At 38.8% G+C, this 27,411-nt stretch overlaps 1 protein-coding gene across 9 annotated transcripts in view; it reads left to right on the top strand.

Annotated features, from left to right (window-relative positions):
* Positions 1 to 24,777, top strand: part of UTRN (utrophin) — a 431,410-nt gene extending 406,633 nt beyond the window's left edge. For 6 of the 9 annotated variants that reach the window (XM_072995759.2, XM_072995748.2, XM_072995754.2 and 3 more), the window contains 6 exons: positions 6,200 to 6,358; positions 6,983 to 7,229; positions 10,984 to 11,092; positions 13,967 to 14,059; positions 20,791 to 20,813; positions 22,791 to 23,033. In XM_072995759.2, the coding sequence (XP_072851860.2) occupies positions 6,200 to 6,358; positions 6,983 to 7,229; positions 10,984 to 11,092; positions 13,967 to 14,059; positions 20,791 to 20,813; positions 22,791 to 22,817 (658 nt within the window). In that variant the 3' untranslated portion in view covers positions 22,818 to 23,033. Of the gene's footprint in view, positions 1 to 6,199; positions 6,359 to 6,982; positions 7,230 to 10,983; positions 11,093 to 13,966; positions 14,060 to 20,790; positions 20,814 to 22,790 lie in introns of all 9 variants that reach the window. The other 3 variants (XM_078383278.1, XM_072995753.2, XM_078383279.1) reach the window with 1 other exon arrangement.
* The last annotated feature ends 2,634 nt before the right edge of the window (positions 24,778 to 27,411 follow it).

Here is a 27,411-nt window from a genome sequence, read left to right as displayed (position 1 = left end):
GCCTTCTCCACTTACTCATATGTTCCTGAGTGGGAAAACTTTTGCTGCTGTCCCTTTTGCCCAGCCAGAGAGCCTCACCTCGCCCAGCCACCCAGATAGTGGATGCATAGCCAGGTGCCTACCTCAGCAATGCCTTGCAGCCTAAGGAGGACTAGCAGCCAATCCCTTCTGCCAGAGTTCTGATTTTCTTGCATGCTCAGGGGCCAGTGAGGAATTTTGCCTCACATGCCTGCTCTACTTCTTTGTAGATAAGGTATTATCCTGCAAGAGGAGGTTATACAATTGTATCTTTGGTCAAGGGCATTCATTTGGTAGTCCTATTTTGGGTTTCACATGTAAAATTGGGTGCCAAGAGGCCAAGCTGTTGATCCCTTTCGGAGAAGATTTCAGGAGCTGAGTTCCCAGAAGAAAGGAGGAGGTGTGGGAGTGACAGCCGATTTCAAGAGTGACAGTTGGACTCTTGGACTCTCTCCCTCTTCCTTCCTCTGGGAATATAATTGCAGAAGCCACCGGTCACCTCACCAAACAGAAAAAGAGGGTGACATAGACGTTTGCAAAAGAAGCTTGGGCAGTCGCTGATCTCAGGATAATACCTTCTTCATTGAGGAGCAAAATGGATGTGTGGCGTAAACATCCTTCCAAGCATGCAGGGGAGATACAACAGGAGGGAAGATGCAGGACAGAGCCCAGCAGAAACGATTGGTTCCTGATCTTCCTCCTCACCGTCATGTGACAGAGAGAGCAAAGAATGCACTACTTGGTCTGTGAGGCAGGATACAAACGTCCCTCACTATCGCTATGGGTGGCTAGGATACTCATTTAATCCTCCACCGCTCAGTTTTGAGGAATAAATCATTGTCACAAATTGTCATAAATTCTGTTTTCAGAAGTGGGTGAAAGTAATGAATGTGCTTCTGCACATCAGTATGTTCATATATATCTAATCCTAGCAAGGCATGAAGAAAATGAGGGTTAAAAGAGTCAGGTTCTGTGGAGAATATTATGGAGAACAGTGGTGTTCCTTGGAATCATTGTCATTTAATCCCTGTCAATGTTCTGGTGCAATATGTTAGTGTATGAAGGTGCATGGAATTTTGAGCAAAGGAGGAAATCAGTATCTTACACATATAACAATGCCAAAGTAATTTGGAAACAGACTATCTAGTTGTCTATTTACCTGATTTTCATGCACTCCAGTAATTTAAGTTCTGCAGCAGTTGTCATTTATTATTGTTGCTGTTTGTTGTTGTTATAGTTGTTAAGTGGAGATAAAAACAAAGTAGAACGGATAGCAAGAGGGAATAAAACCAAAGTGTAACCAGCAGCAAGGATAAAATAGGACAAAGATCTAAAAGCACTAACATGATGCCTAAAATATCTGTAGAAGTGATAGTGTTATCACCAGTTTCTGCAGGCTTCATGTGAACCTCTCTGGGGGTAACAATCCACAGGTGTGGTGCCATCACCATAAAAGCCTCATTTTTTTTAGGGAGGTGGAAAAGGGTCTTGAATGATGAATTTAGGATGCACATGGATAAATAATGAGGAGATGCTCCTTTGGGAAGAATAGTACTAAGGCATTTAATGCTTCAAAGATTAAACAGATACTTGGGATTAGGCCTTGAAACAGACTAACAGAAATTATAGTTGCTGGAGGACTGGCATAATGTCATCAGGCAGTCTCCTTTAGTAATCTAGCCACACTGTGTTGGATTAACTGAAGTTTGGGGATTGTTTCAGTGTTTACAGTATAATCCAATAATCCAAGTGAGCAATTACCAAAGCATGAGTAGTAGTTCTAAGTCTGCCTGCATTTAGATAGGGGAAGGATGAGCAATTTAGAAGGTTCTGGAGCCCAGTTGTCTGTTCTAGGACTCACACCTGCTGCATTACCCTCTCCCTTCCATGTGATTTTAGAAGACTGACCGTTCCAGACCCAAGACTTTCCTTTCTAAAAATGTTGATGGCTTGTGGAGTTTTCAGAGCCTTCCCCTTTTTGATAACACAAGAGTAAGTCAATGAGACTTCCAGGAGTGGAAAACAGTTCTAATGCCCCCATCATTTTCATTCTCAAGGGCCCTTGGAGAGCCACAAAATGAGTGAGCTCTATGTAATCCACTGGCCACATTTTGCCCATCCTGAGATAGCATCACAGTTGCTGTATCCGTCTAAATGAATGAAAGGCACTTAATGCCCCTGTGGCTCCCAGTGCCTCTAGTGACAATAATGAATGAAAAAGTATCCCCAAATTATGCACCTAATCCTTTAAGGTGAACACGACACCTCCATGACTCATTAAATGCTGCTGAGATAGGCAGACAGCCCACAGTCATATATACACATGCATAGTATATAATCTTACTTAAAGATTCCTAGTTTCAGAGTGAATAATTTATTTAAAAGGCATAAAGGACCTCATAGGGACCTTTCCATGAGATGATCCGTTACCAATGTATCTTGTAGAAATCACAGCAGCCAGGGACAAGCTGTGTTCAGGCTGTACATCTTTTACATCTCTTTAGTCTCTTCATCCATCAGCACACTCTTAGTTTCTAATGACCTTGCCTACAGTGGAAGATTTTAGTTTATTTCTAAAAATAAACTTACAGCTTGGGACAAACCATAACTGTTTGTGTGGGTCACACTAATTTTGATATATAGTTACTGTGTCCCTGTCTTTTCTAGCGCTGGATTTTCAATACAGTATTGTCATCCTTCAGTGCTAGAAGGCTTTCTGTTGGCTTCTGGTCCTTCAGTCTAGTGTGGGTCATATGGTCAGCCGGGAAGCATTCAGCTGGGATAGCTGTGCATGTAATAGATCTGTCTGAAACTGGTGGCATGTGAGCCGTTAGGCCTGACACAAGATTCCACCTTTTGGATCAGTCAGAGGGCAGTGTAGATGAGAGGTAGTATGAAACTCCACACCAAAGCTACAACTTTTCCCTAGTGAAGGGAGTGTCACATACTGCTTCAGTGAAGAACAGTGTTATCAGTTGCCAAAGCATACTGCTTATAATAGACAGATCAATAAATCTCTTTGTCCTTCATAAAACTTCTGAGACTGAAATAGTAAAACAAGGGGGCAAAAGTACCATGTGCTCACTGGGGTAGCATTGCTTACTCATCACAGCCTCATCCTGCTTACCAGTGATGGTGTCAAGTATAATGAAGGGCTTGATCTCAGTTCATATTTTAACACTTTATTCTGCAAAGATTTGCAATGACAGAGATGTTACAATATTTTCTGCACATGTAGGAAATATACAAAAGGAACTTTTTCTATTTTAAAAAGAAAGGTGAAAGTGTTACTATGATGGCCCTGTAGACATTATATTTGCAATTGAGATTCCATGTCCACTGCTTTGTATTGAAGAGAACAATTTCTGATATTGGTGGAGTGGGGAATTAAACAGAATCACTATGCTTTGGTATTATGCATCCTATTTTCTATCAGAATATTTGTGTTAGCATCAAGGTGCTAGCAGCTTTTAAGAATAATGCTTTTTTTTTATCATGACTGTTCAAAAGCAATCGTTGTACCATATAATTTAAAGTGATTTAGACTATCTTTATTTTTAAGTAAACATGATGACTGTAATCAGATTCCTCAATTTAGTCTAGAATTATATTCCTACACTTTTTATTCTCCTGGCCGCTGAGCCTTGAGCTGCCAAGGTATCCAGGTCTTTCAGATATTCCAGAGGACTAATTCTTATCTATGTACCTTTACATGCAGTGAAAGCTGAAAATTATAAGAAAGCTTCAAAAGCATTGAGATTTCAGTTGATGATAATGTGGTATCAAAATTACCTGTAGCTAATAAACCCACACCAGCCCTGTAAGTTAACTGAAGAGTGATAATAGGAAAGCTGTGTGTTCTGGACTAAATTAAAAACAAATTACTGTATACTGGATCTGGCTCATATTTAATAAATTCTGTCAAGCAGTCTTCATGCAAAATAGTTGTGACTAATGATTTTTTTAATATAGTTATTTGTGCCAAATAATCTTCCATGGAAGAAGGACTTCATAGCCAAAATGCCTTTGGATGTAGGAAATTTTCCATGCCTAAGATCTCAGAAAGAATATAATTTGTAATGAAGAAATATATCTAATAGTAAATCCAGCTCACTAAGTGAAGATTATGCATCATGCAAACAACTTAAATAATGGACAAAAATTCCCAGGGATGAGAAACTTATTGCAAATAGTCTGCCCACATTTACAGAAATGTCTTGATAATTAGCAAAATTGTATAATGTACATTGATACCCAGTGTGATGTAGTTAGTGGGTTAGGTGATGGACTAGGATTTTGAAGACCAGGGTTCTCGAATCTGTACTTAGCCACAGAAACTCACTGGGGAGTAGAACTGGTAAAACTGCTAATTACATATCTCACTTATCTTGAAAACCCTGTTAGGGTCACTATAAGTCAGTTCTGAATTGATAGAACATAATGTAACGTAATGTGCACTCTCTACTGGTTTTTGCCCTGCATGTTTACTGTAAGTTGGAGCTCTTTGAGACAAATGTGATTATAATAAGCTTATTCTAAAACTGCTTGTTTCTTTGGGAATGACGGAGAAGGAGGAACCTTCTGTTGAATGAGATCTGTTTTGTTCCACTGTGTTACGACAAATGTGTTAGTATGCCTTTTAACGAAATACTTAGTTTAAAGAAATGCATTTTGACAGCAGTTTCTGAATATTAGATTTCATCTTGAGTAACAGATTTTGGGTCTTATCCTGGTCTCTGCCTGGAACTGTGTTACTTCACAATTCTAGAGACACTGGATGCTGTCAGCTCTGTGGGCAGCTTTGTGTAATGCACACTGTGATCCACATTAAGTGGTTCAATCTGTGTGACTGGTGCATAGATCGTCTTGCTGTGCAGCACAGTAGGGGAATGTACAGTTGATGATGAAGTCCTTCTAACTACGGTTTTGAAATATCTAGCATGATATCATCTCATGTCTGTGGTTGCTAGAGATGTAAAATTTTGAAAAAAATCCATTTTCTCTGGAAAAAAATTATATCTCTAGAGAGAACTTAAATATATAAAGTCTCAGAAATCTTTCATTAAGGTCTTCATGGTGTATCGTTCAAATACCATATCATAGACATATTTAACATTGTGAAAGAACATATTCCACACTCCATATTTTTTTTCAATTTTTTCTGGAAAAAAATGGTTTTGCGAGAAAAAACGTCCCCCCCCCCCAATTTTTCAGGGTTTTCCCCAGGCCTCCCCATCTCTAGTGGTTGCCTACCACTTGGGACGCTTTCTCACCTGCTCTTTAATTTGTCTTTCTTTTGGAAGGGTAATCTAAAAAGCTGTTCACTCTCAAGATTCACATATTTTTCTGCTTTTACTCACTATTTAATTTCTCAAAGATTCTTGAGTTGTTTATAATTGGAGGAGGGGATGTTCGTGTTTATAAACGAATATCCTCATCTCCCCATGCAGACGAGTCTCCCTGCACTGCTGCAGTTGGCAGGAAGAGTGGGACCTTCACAGGGTCAGGACATGTGAGTGGATGGGCCAGTTCTGGGGGCTGGAATCCACATTAGGTGCAGCTTGGACAGGGATATTCTTATTCGTTAATGAATACAAATATCACCATCTCTATTTATAATGAAAGCTATTTTGCACAAAGCAACACTTTCTGCTGAGTAAACAGGGGACTGAAGAACAAAATGTGAGGACAACTGTGTGCTTCTTTTGTAAAGATGCATCTGCTGTTGTGGTTTAGTTCAAATAAAAACACTTCCTTTGTTCAGATTCACATCAGTCTCTGATCCTCACTAAGTAAACATCCATTAAACCCAAATTTTGTAAGAGCTCTGGTTTGAGCAAAGTGCAGTAGGAATATATGTCCATTTAATCTTTTCCTGATGCTGTAGAAGTATAAACTGGACCAAATTGTGTAGAAGAACATGGTCTATTAAAAGTAAAGGTCTTCTCATTATTTCATGCAGCAATTTGTATCACTGTTTATCACTGCCTTAAGTCTATCCATTAAAGTAATTCTTTTCTGGCGCTGCAGTCATACAGGCGCTGCAGCCGTACAGTAAAATGTGTGTTGTTGAAATTCACCACGGCTTCACTCTCTTAATGCATTCTGTAAAGAATTTATAGCAATGTATTTATAGCTTGTTTATGCAGAGGATGTTTATGCTAGCTATGTTCGTCTACAGGGAAGATGAGCATGCTCTCATCCAACAGTACTGTCAGACTCTGGGAGGGGAATCACCTGTGAGCCAGCCACAGAGTCCAGCACAGATCTTGAAGTCAGTGGAGAAGGAGGAACGAGGAGAGCTTGAGCGCATCATTGCTGATCTTGAGGAGGAACAAAGGTGTTGTCATCTCCCCTTGTTAAAATGCTAGTGCCTCGTTGGTGCAAAAGCAAAGCAAAGTGTGCTGCTTATATACCACCCCATAGTGCTTCAAGCACTCTCCGGGCAGTTTACAAGTTAATTATGCTACACGTTGCCTCCCCACCTACACATTGCATCCCCAGCAAGCTGGGTACTCATTTTACCAACCTCAGAAGGATAGAAGGCTGAGTCAACCTTGAGCCGGCTACCTGGGATTGAACCCCAGGTCGTGAGCACAGTTTTGGCTGCAGTACAGCGGTTTAACCACTGCGCCATGAAGTGATGGAATGACAGAGAAAATGGGGTGATGGGAACAAGGCAAAGCAGTGGTGAGAAAAAATGGAACAGCAAAAATGTTGAAGACAATGGAACAACAGTTGAATGTGAATGGGAAGATATGCTTTGCTTGCACTTTTGTTGATATGCTTTTGTTATGCCATATGTCAGCAAAGGTCAGAGTTCATATAAGAACTCAGCAACTGTTGCCTAAGTTCCATAACTGTAAGATAATAATTAGAGATTAGGGGTTGAATTTTAAATTACATTATTTTATGTCTATGCTGTCATTAAACCAGCTGCTTATTATATACAAACTGACTGTAGGATGCTACAAGTAGAATATGAGCAACTAAAGGAGCAACATCTTCGAAGGGGGATGCATGCTCTGAGCTCACCACCAGACTCGGCCGTGTCACCCCAGCACACAACTGAAGAAGATGCTGAGCTCATTGCAGAGGCCAAACTTTTACGGCAACACAAAGGTCGTCTGGAGGCTAGAATGCAGATTTTGGAAGATCACAATAAGCAACTGGAATCTCAGCTTCACCGGCTACGACAGTTGCTTGAGCAGGTATGGTATTCACAGTTGCTTTTTTTCGGGAAGAGAAGTTATTTGTAGATACTTAGCAACAACATTCCTTTTTGGAGCAAATTCATTCCTTTATCCTTTCATTTAAATTGTAGAAAAGCTCCATTGTGCACTGCTAAGTGTCTCTTGTCAGCTCCAGCTAGTCTTTTTATTATCCATACACTCAAAGTAAAGAGATGTTGTCTGCGCTGGTTCTTTGTTAAAATGTGCCTCTAAACACTATTTTGTGGGTGCGGTTTTTAAAAGTTGATGAAATGGCTGTAGGTGTCAACCTTGCACAGCAGTGGATCTGTCTAGGAGTTTCAACTTGGCTAATTTGATATTTTTTTATTATGGCTATTAAAGATGCTGGGGTTTCGATCTGCTTTGAACCCAGATTCTTTGCCAAAACAGTTATGACCTGAATCCTTGATCTACAGGTGTTAGTGTTTGTAGGCATGTTATTTAGTGCTGAGAAAAACAAGCAATCTGAATATTTTCAAAAACTCTTTTCCCCTTTTAAAAAATATTTTAAAAATTACTTTACATTTGATTGATTTTAAAGCACATGAGTGCTGACTTGAAGTAAGAATAGGTTTAGTTTTATAAAGTGATCCTCTAAACTACATTTACCCCTGTATTCAGCATGCCTTATAAATTATAGTTTTTTTCAAATGCACTTGCAAACAATGTTACAAGAATACCTATTGTAATTCATGAATGACAGCATCTAAACTGGTAGCAGCTTCAAACAGCATGTATGTGTGGTGAGATAGATGTTTTTGTTGTCCTGTAATTCATGAAGCCCTCATCTTACATACTGAATGATTTCTGCTGCCTTTTCCTAATTATAAGTGTATGCTAATTAATTCTTCTGCTGATTAAGCAGAACTGAAGACAGATGTGAATACAAGATTATTATTTACATAGATAGAATTCCATTATTCCCTTTTGCATCTCTTTGTCATCCATTTGATATATGTAGAAAGTCAGAGGCTGTAAGTGTGCACCTGATCAAGTGCTCTTAAAGTGCTTTAAGATTGTTTGCCCCCATGGTTTTGATGACATTCTCAACACAAATTCTGAATTACTCAATTTGCTTGGTTTATACTTCTCAATGATCCTGACAGTGCAATTTGAAAATTAAGCTACCGTGAAAGGACAAGCTCCATTACTTCAGAAAAAGCTTTCACAGAGAAGGAACCCCAGTAACCAGAGCTACAATGAGCAATATTGGCACTTTAGGTTTTTCTACCTTATTGGTTAAGACTGGGTCACACGAGATTGGTATGTAGAGGGAGATGGAGGAATGAGAGAACATCTGGATCTGATCACACAACGCCATATTGGTTCCTCACTGATCTTGCCTCTTTTATGTTTCTTCTCAGCAGCTGGAGATGGTATGCACACCTAGAGTGGCAGGTTCACACCTTTCCAGCAGCAAATGAGGGAGGCTCATGCTCTTTTTCAGGCAAAGGCCTGCGCTCACTGAATTTCAGAGTTCCAGAGCAAAGCCCCAGTTGCCCTGCACATCATAGAAGAGGGTCTTCTAGAGTAGATTTGCAGAGGGTGCCAGAAAAGGGAACGGGCAAAAGATGCCTGTAACCGCCACTCTCAAACCTCAAAGAGTGGTTGCTACTTCACTTCAAAAACCTCTGCTGCCACCAACTTATCCTTAAAGAAACATAAAAGGACAAGTGTAAACAAAAACTCGTTTATTGATTATAGAAAAATAAAAATAGTAAATCACTGGTAAAGAATCAATTAATCAATCACTGTTAATAAACGCTGGCTCACATAGACTATTTCTCACTGACAGGCTCTCTCACTCACTATAACAGTCACTTTCAACTCTCAGCTCAGACTCTAATCTCTTCTCTCTCACTCTTCACCCCCCTTTTTATATCAGCTCCTCCCCTTAAGTTCCACCTTCCGTCACACCATTGGCTGATGACTCACTGCCCAGCTGTGACGGACAGGTGATGTTATGTCTGCCCGTTACAATGCCCTTGTGCCAGCAGACATGAAGCCAAGATCAAAACCTTAATGTACAACAGAACTTGCTGTTTCTTTTGTTTGCAGTATTGGAGACATGTTCATTTTTTTCCATTAATATTTTAAAAAATATTCATAGCCCAGTTTCTTAAAAAACAAACAAATATGATCATGCTGTGTTGTTGTTTTGAAAATGAACTGTGAGCCGACAGCTAGTCTGTTACCTTGTGTTATGTGCTGTTATTTGTTTGCTCTTCTGATATATCATTTGTAAACCAGTCACTCACTCTTTCTTAAAGTGTGCTTTATTACTGTGATATGTTGACTGAAGCGTGTTGATTAGCTTAATAACTTGTCAGGGTGGGTGTAGTATCTCAGTCTGTGGGAAGAAAACACATTGAGCCTGGTAAACATCGTACTGTTATTTGTTGTGGAACACCAAAGGAAATTCTTGGGAGTTATATTTTCCAGTCCTTCACATGGGGACTTGAATATTTCAGGTCACAGTTTGGAGGTGCACTTGCTATTTTTATTTCTGCAAGCCCAAAGGATTGTCGGTTGTCAGGAGTGCTGTCATTTTTGTCTGAAAGATTGATTACAATGTCAAATTTAGAGGTGAAGCAGAGTTGGCATGTGGCAGCTTGACAAAGACATGTTAATTATAAAGAGGAAATAATAAAACAGTTTCAACTACTTCTTCAAGCCCTCGTTCTTCCAGATATGTAAGCCGTCTATATGAAACTGTTAAAGCTGTGCAAATCAGATACAATTTTTTGATCCACTGACATGGGGCAAGACCAGTAAGTACCCCACAATTAAGACAACTACAGTTTGTCTGTAGATGTTACATAAAACATTTTCAGAAACAAAAGCAAATGTTTCTAGATTTCTGATGGTATATTTCAGTACACTGACACTCTTTTTTTGTTGTTGTTGTGGGTGAGAAAATGTGTAAATACTCATTACACATTCCTTGCACACTGCAGGAAGAGAGAAGAGGCAAATGCATGAACTCAAAGCTTACTATACTCATGATGCCAAATTATGATTCAGTGTTACATGCAAATGTAGCCACATACTTTTCTAATCTAATGGAAGACTAATCAAAGAGAACAGTTTTTAGTATTCACTGGCAAAAATAGCTATCTAGCAAAACTGGGTAAAGAGCAACAATGCCAGTTGACCGATATGGAGAAGAACATGGTTCCATCATCATCAACATCATCAGTTTGAAAAATCTGCACACTCATTTTATGCCCTGATGTTACACTGTACATGGAGCTTGAGACTGAGAACTGCTAAGCACTGAATAAAGCATATTTTCAATGTACATTTGTACCATCTGTATATTCCTAATGGGCCAAATTTGTCTGTAGCAACACAAAGCAATGTCTTCCTCATGCCTTGCAGCTCTGCCCCACTTCCTGCTGAAACATGCAACCTAACATGCAAAAGCTAATACCATCAAGACCATTTTGAAGGCTTGATCATGCACCTTGGGATGAACATAGGCACAATCTGTTGCATAGCACAGCTGTTCAATATTGCGGGCAGTGGAGGGGACAGATACTCAGTATGGTCAGAAGTGTGCTCTTTTTGACTGGGTCTGGATCAGTATATATTAGATGTATTTCCACCTGGATATCAAGCCATATAAGACCATTATTAGCAGATTATATTCAATGTCTAAAATGTGCTTTGATATCCTCAGGTGGACTTGAAGCATTTTTTAAATTATTATTTTGAAAAAAATCATTTTCAGCCTGAAACAGATTCCAGAGTTAATGGAGGCTCTTCCTGTGCTTCACCTCAACATTCTGCCCTCAGCTATTCTCCTGATGAAGATGCCAATTCACAGTTTAATCAGACAGGTAGGTTTTCTAACCATTAAAAAGACTGTGTCATATTTATGATGAGTTGTTTTACAAAGATTTTTTTGTATTAGGTTAGAAACTATTAGTCATTCCTTGCAAAACACAAAGATGGCTATGGAGTGTTTTCATCCTGAATACATTGCCTAATGTGGGTGTTACAGGACTCCTTGTTGTATCATGTTTTAAAAGAGTAGTAAGGGTTCTGCCCAAGCAGTGGGATCTGGTGGAAGTACATCACTAGAGACTAGCTTGTATTTCCAAATAAAGGAGAGATTTTTTTTAAAAAAAAATATGGTGAATCTTAAAAAAAAAAAACCTGAGATAAGTGTTGAGGGATGTGGTGGCGCTGCGGGCTAAACCACAGAAGCCTGTGCTGCAGGGTCAGAAGACCAACAGTTTTAAGATCAAATCCACGCGATGGAGTGAGCTCCCATTGCTTTGTTCCAGCTCCTCACCAAACTAGCAGTTCAAAAGCATGCAAATGTGAGTAGATAAATAGGTACCGTCTCGGTGGGAAGGTAAAAATGGCGTTCCCTAGTCACGCTGGCCATGTGACAATGGAAACTGTCTTCGGACAAGCACTGGCTCTACGGCTTGAAAATGGGATGAGCACCGCCCCCTAGAGCCAGACACGACTAGACTAAAAATGTCAAGGGCAACATTTACCTTTACCTAAGCTAGGTGTTGAATTTTGTTTTTAGGGAAGCTTCTAAATAAACGTAATTAGCCTTTTGATGAAGGCACCAGACCTTTTTTTTCCAGAAAGAGTCATAGAATTGTAGATGAACTGGTGTAATCAATCTGTTGATTGATTTATTACTTTTTATCCTGACTCCTGTCTCTATAGATCCTTTAGGGCTGTGTTATGAAGTAAGATATGTTTTATAAATCAGCTAAAACAACTAGATGAAATGGTGTAAAAAGCAACAATTGATATATCATTGGTGAATTTAAATCAACTGGAAAGTCACTCTGATAACATTAAGACCAAATAGCTTGGTACTAAATAAAACCATTATAATATTGATTTAATGTGAAAATGGAATGAGTCTGGCTTTGTTGTTGTGGAAAACATTACAGAATGCATGTTGAGATTTATAGATTTTGTAATTCTTTGCGCAGAAATTTATCCAGAACCTTTTGCCTGCCAATTCCTTGGCAAATAGAAGGTGCCCATGGCTAATTTTCAGGGTTCCCTCTTCCCCGATGCATGCACACTGTAGCCCCACCCTCATTCAGCAGGGTCCCCTGAACCTTTACATAATGTCTTCATGAGTCAGCACAGCCCGCCTCCTACAACCTAGTTGCCAATGCCTAATCCTGGATCCAATCCAATATTTGCATTAAAAGAGCATGTATGAGCCTATATTGCTTTTAATCTCCAGCTTGGGTTTCGGGAGAGGTGAGCTACTTGTTCCTTGCTCAGATGTGAGGCAGAGGTTTCCCTAAAACACTCCAGCCCATCCATATATATATATATATATATATATATATATATATATATATATATATATATATATATATATATATATATATATATATATATATATATATATATTTATTTATTTATTTATTTATTTATTTATTTATTTATTTATTTTTGGATATATATCCTGCCCTTTTAGACAGAAGTCTACTCAGGGCGGCTCACAACATCAAACAAATAAAAACAATAAAAACAATTAAAAACTACAATAATAATATGATCAAGATGGGAGAATAAACAACAAAAGCAAGAAAATACAATCAAGAATTGGCGGGAGGGAATAATAGGTTGATAATAGGTTCAATTATAATAGGTTCTTGACTAGAGATGGGGGTATTCGTATACGAATACAAATATCCCCGCAGAGTTGGAAATAACAAAGGTCCATATGACTGTCCACGCATGATTTTGCCACTGCTGCCAGCTCTACAGAACCTTCCTATTGCGCCATTGTCCACAATCGCAGTCGATCTCCCAGTCCTGGCAGGAGACGGGATGACAAGCCTCTGTGCCAGGTCGCAGAGTGGCTAATCCATTGCGGACAATGGCGCAATAGGAAGGCTCTGCAGAGCCGGCGGCAGCGGTGTAATTGTGAGTGGACAGTCCAGCCCCATGGGGCCAGACCCTCGTTATTTCCACCTTTGCGGGGATATTCTTATACGAATACTCCCATTTTCTGAAGGATATCAGCTTGGTTTTTCTGCTTTTCAGTCCCCAAATCATGTCAGGAGGGTGCAAGGCTAAAAAGCAAAATGAGTAGGCTGTTCCCTTTAGCCATTCAGGCTCCTGTCCCCATCAAGTGAAAGCTGACACTCTTTCCCTGTTTCTCGATGTCGGAAATATTCCTTAAGAGCAGTATACATGCTCAGTCTTTTTCTCACACCTGTTTGGCAGGTGGTAGCAAATATTCGTCAGGAGGTCATTCTGATTTATGTTCCTCCTTTGGTGGAGAGGAATCTTCTTATCACCTCCATTTAGTAATAGTGCCCATCAGGTGAGCACTGGAGTTTTCTAATAAATATAGTGATTCTAAATAGATAGCCATCAAGCATTTTCTTTCTGCTTGACAGGATAATAACTTGATGGCGAATTTATGCATCTAGTTGCTTCTGGGAAATTCTTTATTGGCTCCATTTCTGGCACTCTATTTGCTTATGATGGAGAAATGAGATCAGCTTTAAATTGATAATTTAATCTGTATTTCTCTCTTTCCTATCCATTATTAGTGAGCAATTCTTGTATGTCGAATGAGAGATTTCAAACAGTAGGTTTCTATTTCATTTTTTTAAAAGATTGAAAACATAAAGAGGATGAGGAAACAACTTCTAGATTCTGAAATGCTGCTTCATTGTGGCTCAACTGATTGCACATTTTGTTTTCATTAGGTGTAGATGACTTGTTAGTCCCACCTCATGACACTAGCACAGATCTAACAGATGTCATGGAGCAAATCAACAGCACATTTCCAGCTTGCCGCAGTAAGTGATGAGTTGATAAAGCCCAGAAAAGTGAAACTGAACTCCAGTGCAATTGCTTATTAAGGTACAATGTGATGCTCTGTGAAGTTCCTCCTTGAATGGACATCACAGAATCTAAAGTAACCTACAAGCAAAAAATAACTATCATTCAGCAGTAACTACATCATATCATTTATCACTCTTTAGATTTCAAGTATCTCAATGAATCCTTACTTTCATAACCTTTCTAACAGAGAAGTAGTGTAAGACTAAATAACCAATAGATGGTTGTTAGTTTGTTGGTGCAAAAACAAAAGAAGAGTCTCATAACATTTCAAAGTCTTAACAAGTAAGTCTGTTGTGGCAAAAACGTTGGGTTACATGATGTCATTGCATTTATAGTATCCTTCTGCTTCCACTGGCCCAACTGGACATAGACTTGGGTCTGCCAGAGGTGACAGGCAAATTCCTGTGTCAGAAAATAAGAGCTCCCAGCTGTGATACTATCCCTATTCAAAGGGATGGAACAATTAGTAGAGAATAGAGATGGACATGAATCACAGTTCGGCTGTTCAGCCCAGTTTGGAGTGGCGCCTGCACAAGGCATCTCCTCTAAAACAATGTGCCTCTCCACATTGGTTTTAACTTTTTGTTGTTTAAACTGTAAGTATGGTATGAAACCATTTTCAGATCACTTCTATTTCATCTGGAGGGGCTTGTATGAGCCCCAGAGTTTGCCCATCCTAGTAGAAAGTCTTTGAAGGGCTGACATCCTACTTTTCCTGGAATTGTTTCCTTTGCGCTTGACATAAAGGGGATGCTTTCCTAGTAGAGTGTGAGTCCCGGGCACTTAAAAATTGTGGATTACGTGGGTTATTAATTAAGCTCAGGCTGTTGTAGAACCAGACCATGTTTAAGCAGAAAGGTCAGCACTCTGTTCTTTTTTTATCAGACACCAAAGGGAGATGCTGAAGGTACCCAGTATGTAATAGTCCCCTTGTAAGTTAATCATGTCCACTTCCTTGATTTCCCTTTACCTGAACTAAAAGGGATCATGCACAAATGATTTAATTTGGAGAGAACTTTTGGTATGTAGTAGTGGTGTTATCTCTGTGACATACAGTGGTAGGTGACCTCTTTAGTCATGATACTGGGATCCAGCCTTCAGTCTGTAAATAGAGGGTAAAATAAAAGTAGTTTGGTGCTGCTGCTGATACTACTACTACTACTACTACTACTACTACTACTACTACTACTACTACAGTTATGCTTTCTGCTCCCATTTTTTGGCTGTAGTTTTTATTTAAATATTCTAAATGGTATTTTACCTGCTTTGAAACTCTGCTGACTGTTTAGTGAAGCTTCATGAATGCTAATTTTTAAGATTGATAGGATTTGTAAATTAAACTGTGAGCTTGTAATGATTTTTTCTGACATACGGACAAGCACCAGGAGAGTTGACCTGACACTCTAAAGTCTTTAGCATCAACTTAGACCTGGAATGATATAAGCTGTCAGAGCAGAGGGCTATATCAGCCCCAGTCTGCATAGAAATTGACTGAAGATTGCTTCATACACTATTTGAAATGACAGCTTATGCTTCCTATGAATTGTTCACTCGTACTCTGTTCACAAACACATCTATGTCTTCTGGATATCTTTGCTACATTTCTTAACATACTAAATAGAGGATAGCTCTTTCATTACAATAGGAAGACAGATCTCTCTATGTCTCTCTCTTTCCCTCTTTAGCTCACATGCTATGGTCATTTTTTTATTTTAGTTATGTTGATACCCAGTTTGGCTTGGAAGTTAAGTTCTCAATTGTTTGTGGTTCAGTAGTAACTTTGTATTGCTTTCTTTTAAATACTCATGAAAGTAAATGCATTGACCATTGATAAAAACTGAGGCTCTTAAGTGCATAATCCATGCAAAAAGTGAGATAAGATCAAATTATATTCTGTTGTACAGGCTTCAGTAAACTCTATTAAATATTCCCTTTATCTCTAATGCACAGTTTCCTCTTCTCTGAAGAACCATGTGAGAGAAGATACACTTCCCACATAACTAGAAAGCAGATTAAAGTCCAGCTAGAATGAACTGATCCCTTGAGTCTCACACTGCAGATAATTGTCCAGACCCTCACTTCTAACTCAGAACTTGAACATCACAATCGAGGACTGTCACTTGTTGCCATTGCACATAAGTCCTGGTGATTCCAAATTAAAGATGTGTAGCTGTTTCATCTTGTACGGTGAAGGTCAAAGTTCTTTTCAGTGTCCATTTTTGTGACTAACTGGGCAAGACTTACCTGTGATCAGTGTACAGTTGCTTTTTTTCCTCAAATACATAAGGAGTTTCTGCAACAGAAACAAAGAATTCTTGGTCAGAGCAGTTCCTGTCTTGACAGCAGTCAAACCATTAGTGCTGTCTTTTACCCTGTTTGTCCATTTATACTCCAGTGCCGATAATTGGCTGTCAAAATTGCTGAACGTTTTGCAGCCATGATATTGTTCAAAATAATGAGAACCAATGGCAATTTCATCCTTTGTAAGTTAGAGCAAAGATTTGGTCTATTGTCTTGATTAAAATAGTGGGATAGTGGATTCTGTGTTGTTAAATGTATTTGGTTCCTGTTACATCAATTATTTGTTTAATACCTTTCTGAACCATCTTTTTGAAAAGGAACTGAGGGAAGTTTTCAGCTTTTAAATACTGTTTGTGAGTTGGGGGGGGAATGCTACCAAATTAGAATGAAAACCAAGTGGAATTCTCTCAAGTTGACTGAAGATCCTTTCAGGAGCTAGCAGGACATGGCTTTGGTTTCTGCCTTCACTCAGAGCGCAGATATCTTGTGTAGCTCTAGGGAAGATGGGAGAGAGGCAGTCTCAAGAGCGTTTTGTCATTCTGGTGGTTTCCTTCATTGGCTGATGATCAAGTTCCAGGGCCTGACCTTCTCATCAGTCATTAGTGTACTGTTCTTTCAGAATCATCAAGAGCCTTCCTATTCTTATGTATTGGTTTTTCAATTTTGTTTTGTTTTATTGATAAAGCAGGTTTTTTTTAGATAAATTACTTTTTTTCCTGCTGTCAGGCTGAAATAATCAGAGATCCTGGGAGTACTTGTAGTCATAGCTATGGAAAGAACTATGGAATGTTGTCTGTAGGATGCTTAAAGAATATTAGGTTTTATTGTATTCTGATTTTGTGTCACAGATGTATGCAGAAGAAATCCTGGAAAGAATATGGCTGCACTTAAAATATAGTATATACTAAACAGAAAGGCTGGGCAATGCCAGATAAATTAGTCTTTGTGGTCTCAGAATTTGGGTGGGCAGACCCTATGTATCTCTATTTTTGCGTAGTAGTTGTCGTTTCTGAGCAAAGCTGATTGATTTTTTTCTCAGTCCGGAAAACAGAGCAGTTCCCCTCAGCTGATGTCTCAGCCTTCCTTTGCTTGTGCCTTTCACTGAGGGATGACCAGTAGCACAGAAGATGAGTGATGAGAATGGTAGCTGAGCCATGAAGATTTGAATGACAGTAGCTGCTCACTAGGTCTAGGATCAGTGACTGGCTAGACAAAATGGGGAGGAAATGCAGACCTCAGAAAGGAAGACAGCTAGGTGGCCGAGACCCCTATTTTTGCTGAATAAGGGAGGGTCAGTATGGACTTTTGAAGAAGTTCATACTGAGGAGCGGCACTGACAGGTGGTTTGTAGGAAAAGAAGGTATCACATCCCACACTTTGGGATTTCACCTTGTGATGGGATTCCTAATTGATTAGCAGCACGCTTTGTGCCATGTGCAATAAGAAACTTTTCCAGGGTAAATTAAGGACATCACAGTGATATGCATTGCAGTGAACAACATACAGCTATTTTTAATATATAATTTCTCTTTCTCAAATTAATGACTTGCAGTTCCTGGGAGTGATAACTATGGCTTTCAAAACATAAAACGTAATGGAAGCTAAGTCCCTCAGGGAAGACTCTGTATAGTCAAATCTTACCGTACAAAATATAATGAGTTGGAAATGTTTTGTGTTGTAATGACATTAACTGGTTCATGGGACTGCAGTAAAGCTCCATTATGTTTGGCAGAGGGCATGTGTTTGCTTTTTTCCTTGTAGCCAGAAAGGCATTTATTTTCCTCTCCTGTGTGTATATAAAGTGCCATGTAGGAATTAATACTTTTGAAAGCTAATCGTATTTTCCAGGGCTGTCTTTAAATATTTTGTTAAGGCAAGGTAACATTTTCCAACAGTATCCATTGTATAAGGGATTATTTATCATCTGTTTACATGTAAGTAGGCCACTATACATCACAACACAGTTACAGATTGCAATTGTACCACAGTAAGAATCATATAACATATATGCATAGCAGGTAATTTATGGAGGTGAGGCAAATTTTAGGGGCTGTGGCCTCTAAGTAAATAGGTAGGAACTATTTGCCCATTTTAAAGATAGAGAGTCAAGGCCAGCAGCTGTGGTAGCTGGATGATTTAGGGAGTGTATTCCCAATACATTTTAAACCTCAGTATCTCCTTAACTACACTGGTGGTCCACACATTACTGTTTCTCTCCTGTGCGTGGGATTCATAGCAAAATAGTAGAATATGTGCTTTGCCTCAGTGCTTTTTGAAGGTGCAAGAATCCCAGCCTCTATAAGACCTTTGATAGTAGTTCTCCATGTTCTCAGATACAGGGTTGTTTTTTAACTCTCAGCCTTCCTAAAAATAATAATACTCAAAGGGCTAGACATAGCTGACACTTCTAGGTGTTATTCAGCTGCAACAACCAGCATTCCACACCATTGGATGTGCTTGTTTAGCGGTGATGGACAGTGAAAGGCCACCCAGTTTGAAGGGCCACCATTTGTCCATGTTCCCTAGAGTAGACAGCACAGGGCCATGTGAAGTGTGACCTGATATAAGATGTTATGGAAGTGCAGACACATTTCTTCCGTTAGCTCTGCACATTGTCCAAACCAAAAAATAATTTGAAGAATAAAATTCTCAGTTTACAAAGCAAGTCAAGGCATTGGAAGAGTGCCAGCCATTGTGTGGCACATTGGTACATCATGCCAATGCTGTGTTGTCCCCAAATGCACTAATTGATGGGAAAGACTTTGTTTTGTTTTGTAGTAAACTAAATGAAGGAGGTTGGTGCATGTAATCTGTTCTGATTTCCTGAGGATAATGAGGTAGCTACAGATTTTAATTATGCTAACTTTTCAAGCTATGATTTATGAAGACAATGCATTCTTAAAATCTGAAACAGCCATTTGTCAAAAATAACAGTTGTCAGAAAGAAAGATCTTTGGCTTTCATTCTAGCTTTCTGAATGACCATGTATGCTAGCTGTTCTTTTAGTATAGTTGTTATGTAGCAATAACAACTCATAGCGCACATGTCCCAGATTCACTAAATGAGAGTTTTGTATTGCTCATTATGATTGCTGTAGGATAGGTGTAGCTATAGACCATATGAACACAGCCCTCCTGGGCCTCTATTGCACACCTGCCCCCCTAAACCCCCTAGATCACAAATAAAATTGTTTGCTCTAATTCTTTTTTGCATCTCCTGGAGGCTTCTGGGAGCACATTTTGACATGTAAACATGATCCCTCCCTCACTTTATTTTAAACCTATAAAGCCCTTTTTTTTTTACAAACGGGAAGTGACCAGCAAATACTCCCTGCTGTTGGAATCACCAATAAGATGGTCTAGTTGCTTCCTGATGAAGCTGAGTGGTGATGGTATGATGTACTTCAGTAACAGAAACTTTTAAAAACAGACTGCTTCATGTAAACAAACAAGCGTCCAAAAATAATAATAATCCAGAAAATTGAATGAGTTTGTATCCTTTGAGTCCAGAACCAGCTGTCAATAGCCCTATTTGGAGTTTTTGCCTGTTGCCATGGTAGCTTTCCATCTGATCAGGCACACTAAAGGGGTTTGCCACCACAAATCTCCCCTGCCATGGAGTTTACTTCTGCAAATGGAAGCCAGTGGACAGCTATTGTTTCTAGAGCCTAATCCTGCATAGCCATAATAAAATAAGATTGCCATATTACTGTTGCATTATCCTTGTAAGATATGCCACTTGTTTTAATTCTGTTACTACTGTTTTTATCTCGTGTTTTGTTCTCAGCATTTTTATTCTGTGTTGATTGTCTTTTGTTTGTGATCAAGATTTTTTAGCTATCTCAAAAACATGAAGCAGGATATACATCTATAAATATTCAAATGAATAGGTAGAATGTTGGGATACAGGAAAATCAACAGTTGAGTTCCTTTGCTTTTGTGTTAACCTAATTGTGTCCTTTGCTTGGTGGGGCTTTTGAGTTTAGAGTTAGCTTTGCACAGTTCATTTTACTTTATAATTCAAGAGTTTTGTTTTCCTGTGTCATTGTAAGAGTTTACAAATTACAATTGTAGCAACAAAATAAGCAAATTAGATAAAAAGTGTAATCTAGAATTATCTGAATTTAGTTATCACAGAGCACCATTAATTTGATGTAACTGGAAATATACATGGGAGTGGATTTAATATAAGAATATTTTATGATAATACGGTTGTTACTATGGGGTGGGTGGGATTCCCAACACGTCTTCTGTAAAACCGCTTGTCAGCAATTTTACAGTTGTACATTTCAGACAGAAATGCTTTCTGTTTGGAGCAGATTATCTTAATCCTTGAGCCGTTGCACTGCATTGTGACTAATATTTCCATTTCTTTTTATTTAAAGCAAATCTTGCTGGCAGGCCACAGGTATGTTTTCTTTTCTTTTTAGTTGCATGTCCTAGTTATGGTACAAGATACCCCAATGCCTGAGGTGGGAAGACATGCTTCATTGCCTTGCCTTTTGTTCCTGCTGGCATCTCATTGCTGTGCCATGCCTAACATCTGAGAGATCTTCTGGACAAAATAATAGAGCACAGAAAATCAGGGAGCCCACCTGATGCCTCCTGATGCATTTTCCCCACAGGGCAAGATATTGTGCCCTGAGAGTAAGACATGATGTGTTTGCCCTTGGGAGCCACCCGAGTGACTGGCAAAGCTGTCCAGAGCATCCACCATGATGACTCACTCTAAGTGGGTGACAAGAGACCTTCATGGTGGTGGGAACCCATGATTCATTAGCAATTTCTCTTGCTTGCCTTGGGTTCTTTCAAGGAGAAAGGCAGGGTAAAAATATTTCAAATAAATAAATATTTACCCTCGAAAAGGGCCAAACCTGGCATATCCACATTACACGTAGAAACTTAGTGCTCCACCATGACTACATTTACAGGACTTTGTTTATAAGAGTGTGTGCATGCATTTAAAATGTTATCCATTTAAAAATCCGTAAAGCATGACAGCAGTAACATGGCTGCCATCATACTACTAGGACTGAAGATACTGAGTGCATAAGAATGATCCAGTGTGATCAAACCTGTTTCTCTGCTTGCATCTTTCAAATGCAGCTCATAGCCATGCAGAAGCATCTCTTGCTACTGTGTATATTACATGTAAAGGAGATTTAATTCTGTGTCACCATTATAATGTGAAAACGTGATTTTTTCCCCTTAGTTGCCAAGAAAGACACTGACACCTACTTTGGATGAATATATAAAAACAATGTCTATAGTTCAGTGATATGGAGTGCCTGGCTGCAGAGCCAGGAGGTGGGAATACAAATACACATTGTGCCTTCTAGGAGTGGGACCAGCTGAGATCGCTCAGAGTATATGTGGCTGACGAGTTACATGCCCTGCCACTTATATACCTTGGGCATGCTGCATGGGTCCCAGAAGGTCACCAGAAGAAGGGACTGCAAACTACTTTTAAACATTTTATACTTAAAAAGCCCTGGCAGAACTTGCCTAAGTGAGAATTGACATAATGGCACATAATTAATAATTAATAATTTTTAATAAAATACACATACACAAAGCATTTCCTAATTTGTCTTGTCTCTAAAAGTGCCGGGTGTGTAGAGTATTGGAGGAAATGTGGTGAAATTTTATCAAAAATTATCTTTTAGTATATGGGACAACAATCACTGAATCCTCGTATTTATATCTTGATTTCAACATTCACATCATTTTTCAATTCTACACGTCTTTCATATCTTGGCAGTTCAGTTTTTGGAGTCAGTGCATGTTTGCTGCAAGAATGTCATTTAAGACCTCGCTTGCATTGTTTAGAATCCTTTGCTGCACCCTTGCCAATGAATTTTGCACCCCTGCCAATGAAGCCAAGTGGGGATAAAGAGTTCATCAATGTAATTATAATCTGTGTTTCTAACAGGAAAAGCCAGAGCACAGAGTCATTTTACAAGTTACCCCCAACCCACATCCAGCCATGAGAGTTGTACAAAAGCCCATAATGTAGTCACATTCTTCGTTTGCACTTCTACAATGTGGGATGTGCACAGGACAGTTTAACATAGCTTATCATGGCTTCATGATAATTTTTCATTCTTGTACACAAAAACAAATCCCTAATCTAGAGAGAGGTGGCCTATGAATAAAACAAACAAACGTAACAGAAGAAGTGAGGATTTGAGTCTTTAGATCTGTCAGGCCTAGAAAGAATGGGGGCTTAAACCCGCCCTCCCTTTGTGCTGCTAATGTAAATTTCAGATTCAACTGGAGAAACCAATTTATGGTTAAATGTTGTTTTCATTAGGCTCATGATATATGTAAGCTCTTGTAAGATGTGTCCCTGTCCCTTTTTTTTTTTTTTTGCCTCCTTTTGCACAAACAGGAAAACTCTTCTCCAATTTGACTGAACATATCTTATGTTTACCTTCTTCTTCTGCCCTTCAGGCAATGTGATGTTTTTGTTTTGAAGACCACACTCTTCCTGGCATCAACTCCATCCCATTTTCTACAAACACCAGTATCAAGTTCCAGTAATCAGATGGCTGCATGGGACCTTGTAACATACTGTTTAGCTCTCTGTGTTCTTATTTCAAATAGGAAGACACTTGAACTACCCAAAGATGAAGATGTTGTGGTTTTATAATATTGTGTGTGTTTTTTCCCTCTTCCTTCCCTCTCTATGCAACTGTAAATTAACAAACTGTGGAGTATTTCAAAATGGTTATACATATGTCTTTGATTTATACAATACGCAGCATCAGGAAAAGGGGTGGGGTTTATATCCATTATTTTTTGATATAGCTAAAGTGAACTGCAAACAGAGTTTGGAGCAAAGTGTTACATTTATACATTCCTTTCAGGTTTTTGCATTTATTGTTTCAAGTAACGTCTTTTCTGACAGACACACAAACATTATTTATGTCAAGCCTAAAAGTATCAAAATAGGGACATAATACTGACTTATAACTTTCATGTTTAAGATTGGCAAATACCATTTCTGGCTATCTTATAAGCTTTTGAGACTATTTTGCCCCATCCAAGCGCATTCAAATAAAATAAAATAACTGTTGACATTATTTTAATGGCTTCTTTCTCCCAACTGACAATAGATTAGTCTTCTTCCTCAGAGTTTGTTCTGATTTTAAAATGTGACCTAAGCTGCATTTTGACTTTGTACAGTCCTGAACATATGCAATTTCATTTTTCTCTGTGTGTGTGTGTGTGGACATTATGAACAAATTGTGCCAAATCTTGTCAAGTCTTATGTTTAAATACTTGCTGAGCCAACCTTATGTTTAAATTACCCAGTAAAGAGGGTAAGCTCCAGACCTGTAAATTTGCATGGGCATTTGCTATCATTATTAAAACATTGATTTGCTCTATACTTTACAAATGTTTAATAAACATTTTTTAAGGATCCAAATACTGTTGGAGAAATTCCACTCTGATTATACAAACAATTCCGCCCAATATAAAACTGATCAGCCCCTACCTAGGATTTTGTTCTTTTTCCACCATGAGGCCAAGTAGGACATCTAATAATCCATAGTGACACTGGAGTAAGAGATGTAATGCTAGGGTAAAGCTTAGTTCTCTTGATGCAAATGCCTTTTTAACCACTCAATTTTCTTATTTCTCACCTTTAAAGCTGAGCTGGTAATAGTAACAGATACTTCTGAAGGTATTGTGAGTTTCAATTACTTATATGTGTTAAATACTCCAGTATAATTAAAAGTGCTATCTACATGTAAAGTATTATTTTTTGAGGGGGGCGGGGGATTGCCAAAAGCAGGAAACAGAAAAGCAGATTAATATGTGGGTTTTTCATCTAGAAAGAAATATATTTTGGTATAGATATTTTGAGAAGGAAAGAAGTTTTGCAGAAAAGCAAAGCCATGACCACCTTTCTACCTCAAATCCATGTTTTTTTTTTAAATATTTAGTTTTGGGAACAGCTCAATGTTCTGGTTTTCCCAATGTATTTTTGTTTTAACAGATCATGTTAAAGCAGGGGAAAAACTAGCTCCCCCCTTTAAGAATGCTTTAGCAGAAAAGATCCCAGTAATGGATATGATAGCTTTTATGTCATGATGGAAATGTTATGTATGGATTGTTTTTTCTGCTTGTATTTGTATGCAAATTCTGTCCTCTACTCTGCTGTCAAGTAAAAGCTACTTAAAACTTTACATTGTAACATTCTTCCTCTGAGATGCTGATAAATAAAAGGAATATGTTGCAGTAACATCTCGAAAAAAAGATGTAGTTCGTTTGAATATTATGGTATTAAACTATCACATTTTTCCTTTTCTAATCTGGTTACATGGTGTGACTTCCACTCTGAATAAAATTAATTTTTAAGTGAAGGCTGTTTGATATTCTTCATCTTGGAAGAAAACAAGATTTAAAACCTCGTTTGCTGGCTGAGAACATTTCAGACTTCAAGGTGCCTTTATGAAAATAAAATATGTACCTGAAAAAATATCACTTAGTAAGCCAGTGCATTTTTCTGCTGTTTTCCACCATCAGTGCATGCTGCCAGTAATCAGTCTTTGCTGATGACAGGTTTTAAATTTCAACCACCAATCAGCAAATTTGGTTTCAAGTCTTATTATTAATATTGAAAATATCAACATGTGTCACCCTATTGAGCGACAGAGATGGAAAATGCCTTTTAAATTCCACTGGCTTGCACTCAGCAGGTCTTTTGTTTCTAATACACTGGTTTGTATTCCGGTAAGAAACACTATTTATAACCAGTGGGATTTTACAGTGATGTTAAACATACTTGATGTTAGACTTAATCAGTTGCTTGAAGCTGGGATGCTGATTTTAAAAAAATCATTCTTCGATGGAGGCAGCATGCCTCTTGTATAAGAAGCCATAAGGCTAGAAAAGAGTCGTGCTTCCCAAGGAGATACAGCCCACTGTGCACCTCGTGATGAGACTGGATCTCCATGTAGGAAATGATGCATGTTGAAGAGCTGGCACAGACACTGTAACAGGTGGCCCTGTAATTAACTGCTCATGTGAATAATCTACTCATGTGAATCGCACAACTTCTGGTGTGGAAACCTCCAGAAGATTATGGATTCTACTTCCATGATTTTTATACTAGCAAGTGCAGTTCTAATCACAGCATTAGATGCTATGAGCTATGAATTCCCCCATATTACACATTAATTGATGCACCAAAAACTATGATTCTTGAGGATGAATTAATTCAGAAGGTAACACCAACTTTATAAGGAATGAATGCCTAATTCATTGACTAGTAATTTTATTTTTTATAACTTTAAGAAACGTTTGTTATGAGTAGATCTTCAACATGTAATGCTATTATTATATAGTACAGTATAGCATTACCAGTGCTCATACATAACATGTTTTGAGGTGTTTGCAGTCTAAAAGCAGGCCATGGGAAAGATGACAAAGGAGGACAACAAGGTTAAACAGTCCTGTACACATGTGTGCACACACATACACGGAGATGTCAGAAGATCTGAAATGTTTCCAGCCTTTGCCAGGGTCTTAAGGATAACGTATTTGCGGCTCCTTAACATTTCTGATTATGGAAAGGCTATTTAGCCATGTTGGAAGTTTCAGCATCCACTGGAAAGGTTTTATATTTCAGAGTCTGAAGGTATCTTGTGACGAAGAAAATTTTACGCTGATTTGGCCCTATGCTGAACTTGGAATGGCTGTATAGAATCACATTGATGAGATGCTATAGGTGGAGGGTTTGCTTTATGTAAATAACTTAAACTGTTCCAAACAGAGTAGTCCTATAATGAACTGGAATTTTTAGCATGTATACATTACTGAAACAGTGACATCTACGTTGGCTCTGGTATGTTGTGAGAATGGCTGATGGTCAGATTCCAAAAGATCTCCTGTATGGAGAATTAGTGCAGGGAAGTCGCCCCAGACGGAGACCACAGGTGCGATACAAGGAGGACTGCAAGCAGGATCTGAAGGCCTTAGGAATGGACCTCAACAGATGGGAAACCTTGACGTCTGACTATTCAGCCTGGAGGCAGCCAGTGCAGCATGGCCTCTCCCAATTTGAAGAGACACTGGTACAGCAGGCTGAGGCAAAGAGGCAGTCCTGAAAGCAGCAAAATCAGGGAGCTGGATGGGACAGACTGTATTTGTCTTCAGTGTGGAAGGGATTGTCACTCTCAAATTGGCCTTCTCAGCCACACTAGTCGTTATTCCAAGACCTCTATTCAGAGCACGTTACCACAGTCTCTTGAGACTGAAGGGTGCCTACTAGGTGAACTGTTTTACATATAGCAAACCCTCCACCTACAATGTATATAGTTTCAGTAAGGATGCTACCAAATGTGAACTAAAATGTCTTGATATTCTTTTCTGCACCTAACAAACCATAAGTCTTCTCCTTGAGTCTCAATGGGTTTTTTAAAAAACCTACTCCTTTTCCTGCTTTTATAAGCAAAACCTCCTCCTCGATCTTTTTTTCTCCCCAATTGTATCCCTGGGCTTAATTTTGTTGTTCTGGAATTTATTGTGTTGGAAAGGAAGTCATGAGTGTGTTTTGTCAAGAAACAGCCCCAGGAAAAAAAAATAGAGCTCAAAGCTAAAGATTTGTCCAGTTGTTCTCTGGGAGTAAAAAAAAAAGTCATTGAAGAGAGCTTTTAAAAATAGTACCAAGCTTGCCTTTGCAAGTATAGATGCTTCTTCACCAAAGAGAAAATGTCACACTTCTTCTAAGAACTGTTATGACCTACCAGCCATTAACCTAGAAAGACTGAAAACCAGAGAAATACAAAATGGCCTAGCTCTGTCTAGTAATATGGTGCTGCTCTGAACTGAGCTATCCTTCTAGTTGTTCTTTCTAGGCAGGAATAACAACACAAATGGAAGGAGATTGGCTAGAAGCAAGACAAAGCACCTGTTCTACCTCCAGATCTAAATCTCTTTGACAAATTTTACCAGGGTGATGTGTTGTGAGCAGTACCTAGAGGTGATCCATCATA

The sequence above is a fragment of the Pogona vitticeps genome, chromosome 1 (assembly GCF_051106095.1).
Source record: "Pogona vitticeps strain Pit_001003342236 chromosome 1, PviZW2.1, whole genome shotgun sequence".
NCBI classification, from domain to species: domain Eukaryota; kingdom Metazoa; phylum Chordata; class Lepidosauria; order Squamata; family Agamidae; genus Pogona; species Pogona vitticeps.
This window is presented reverse-complemented; position numbering and strand designations above follow the sequence as displayed.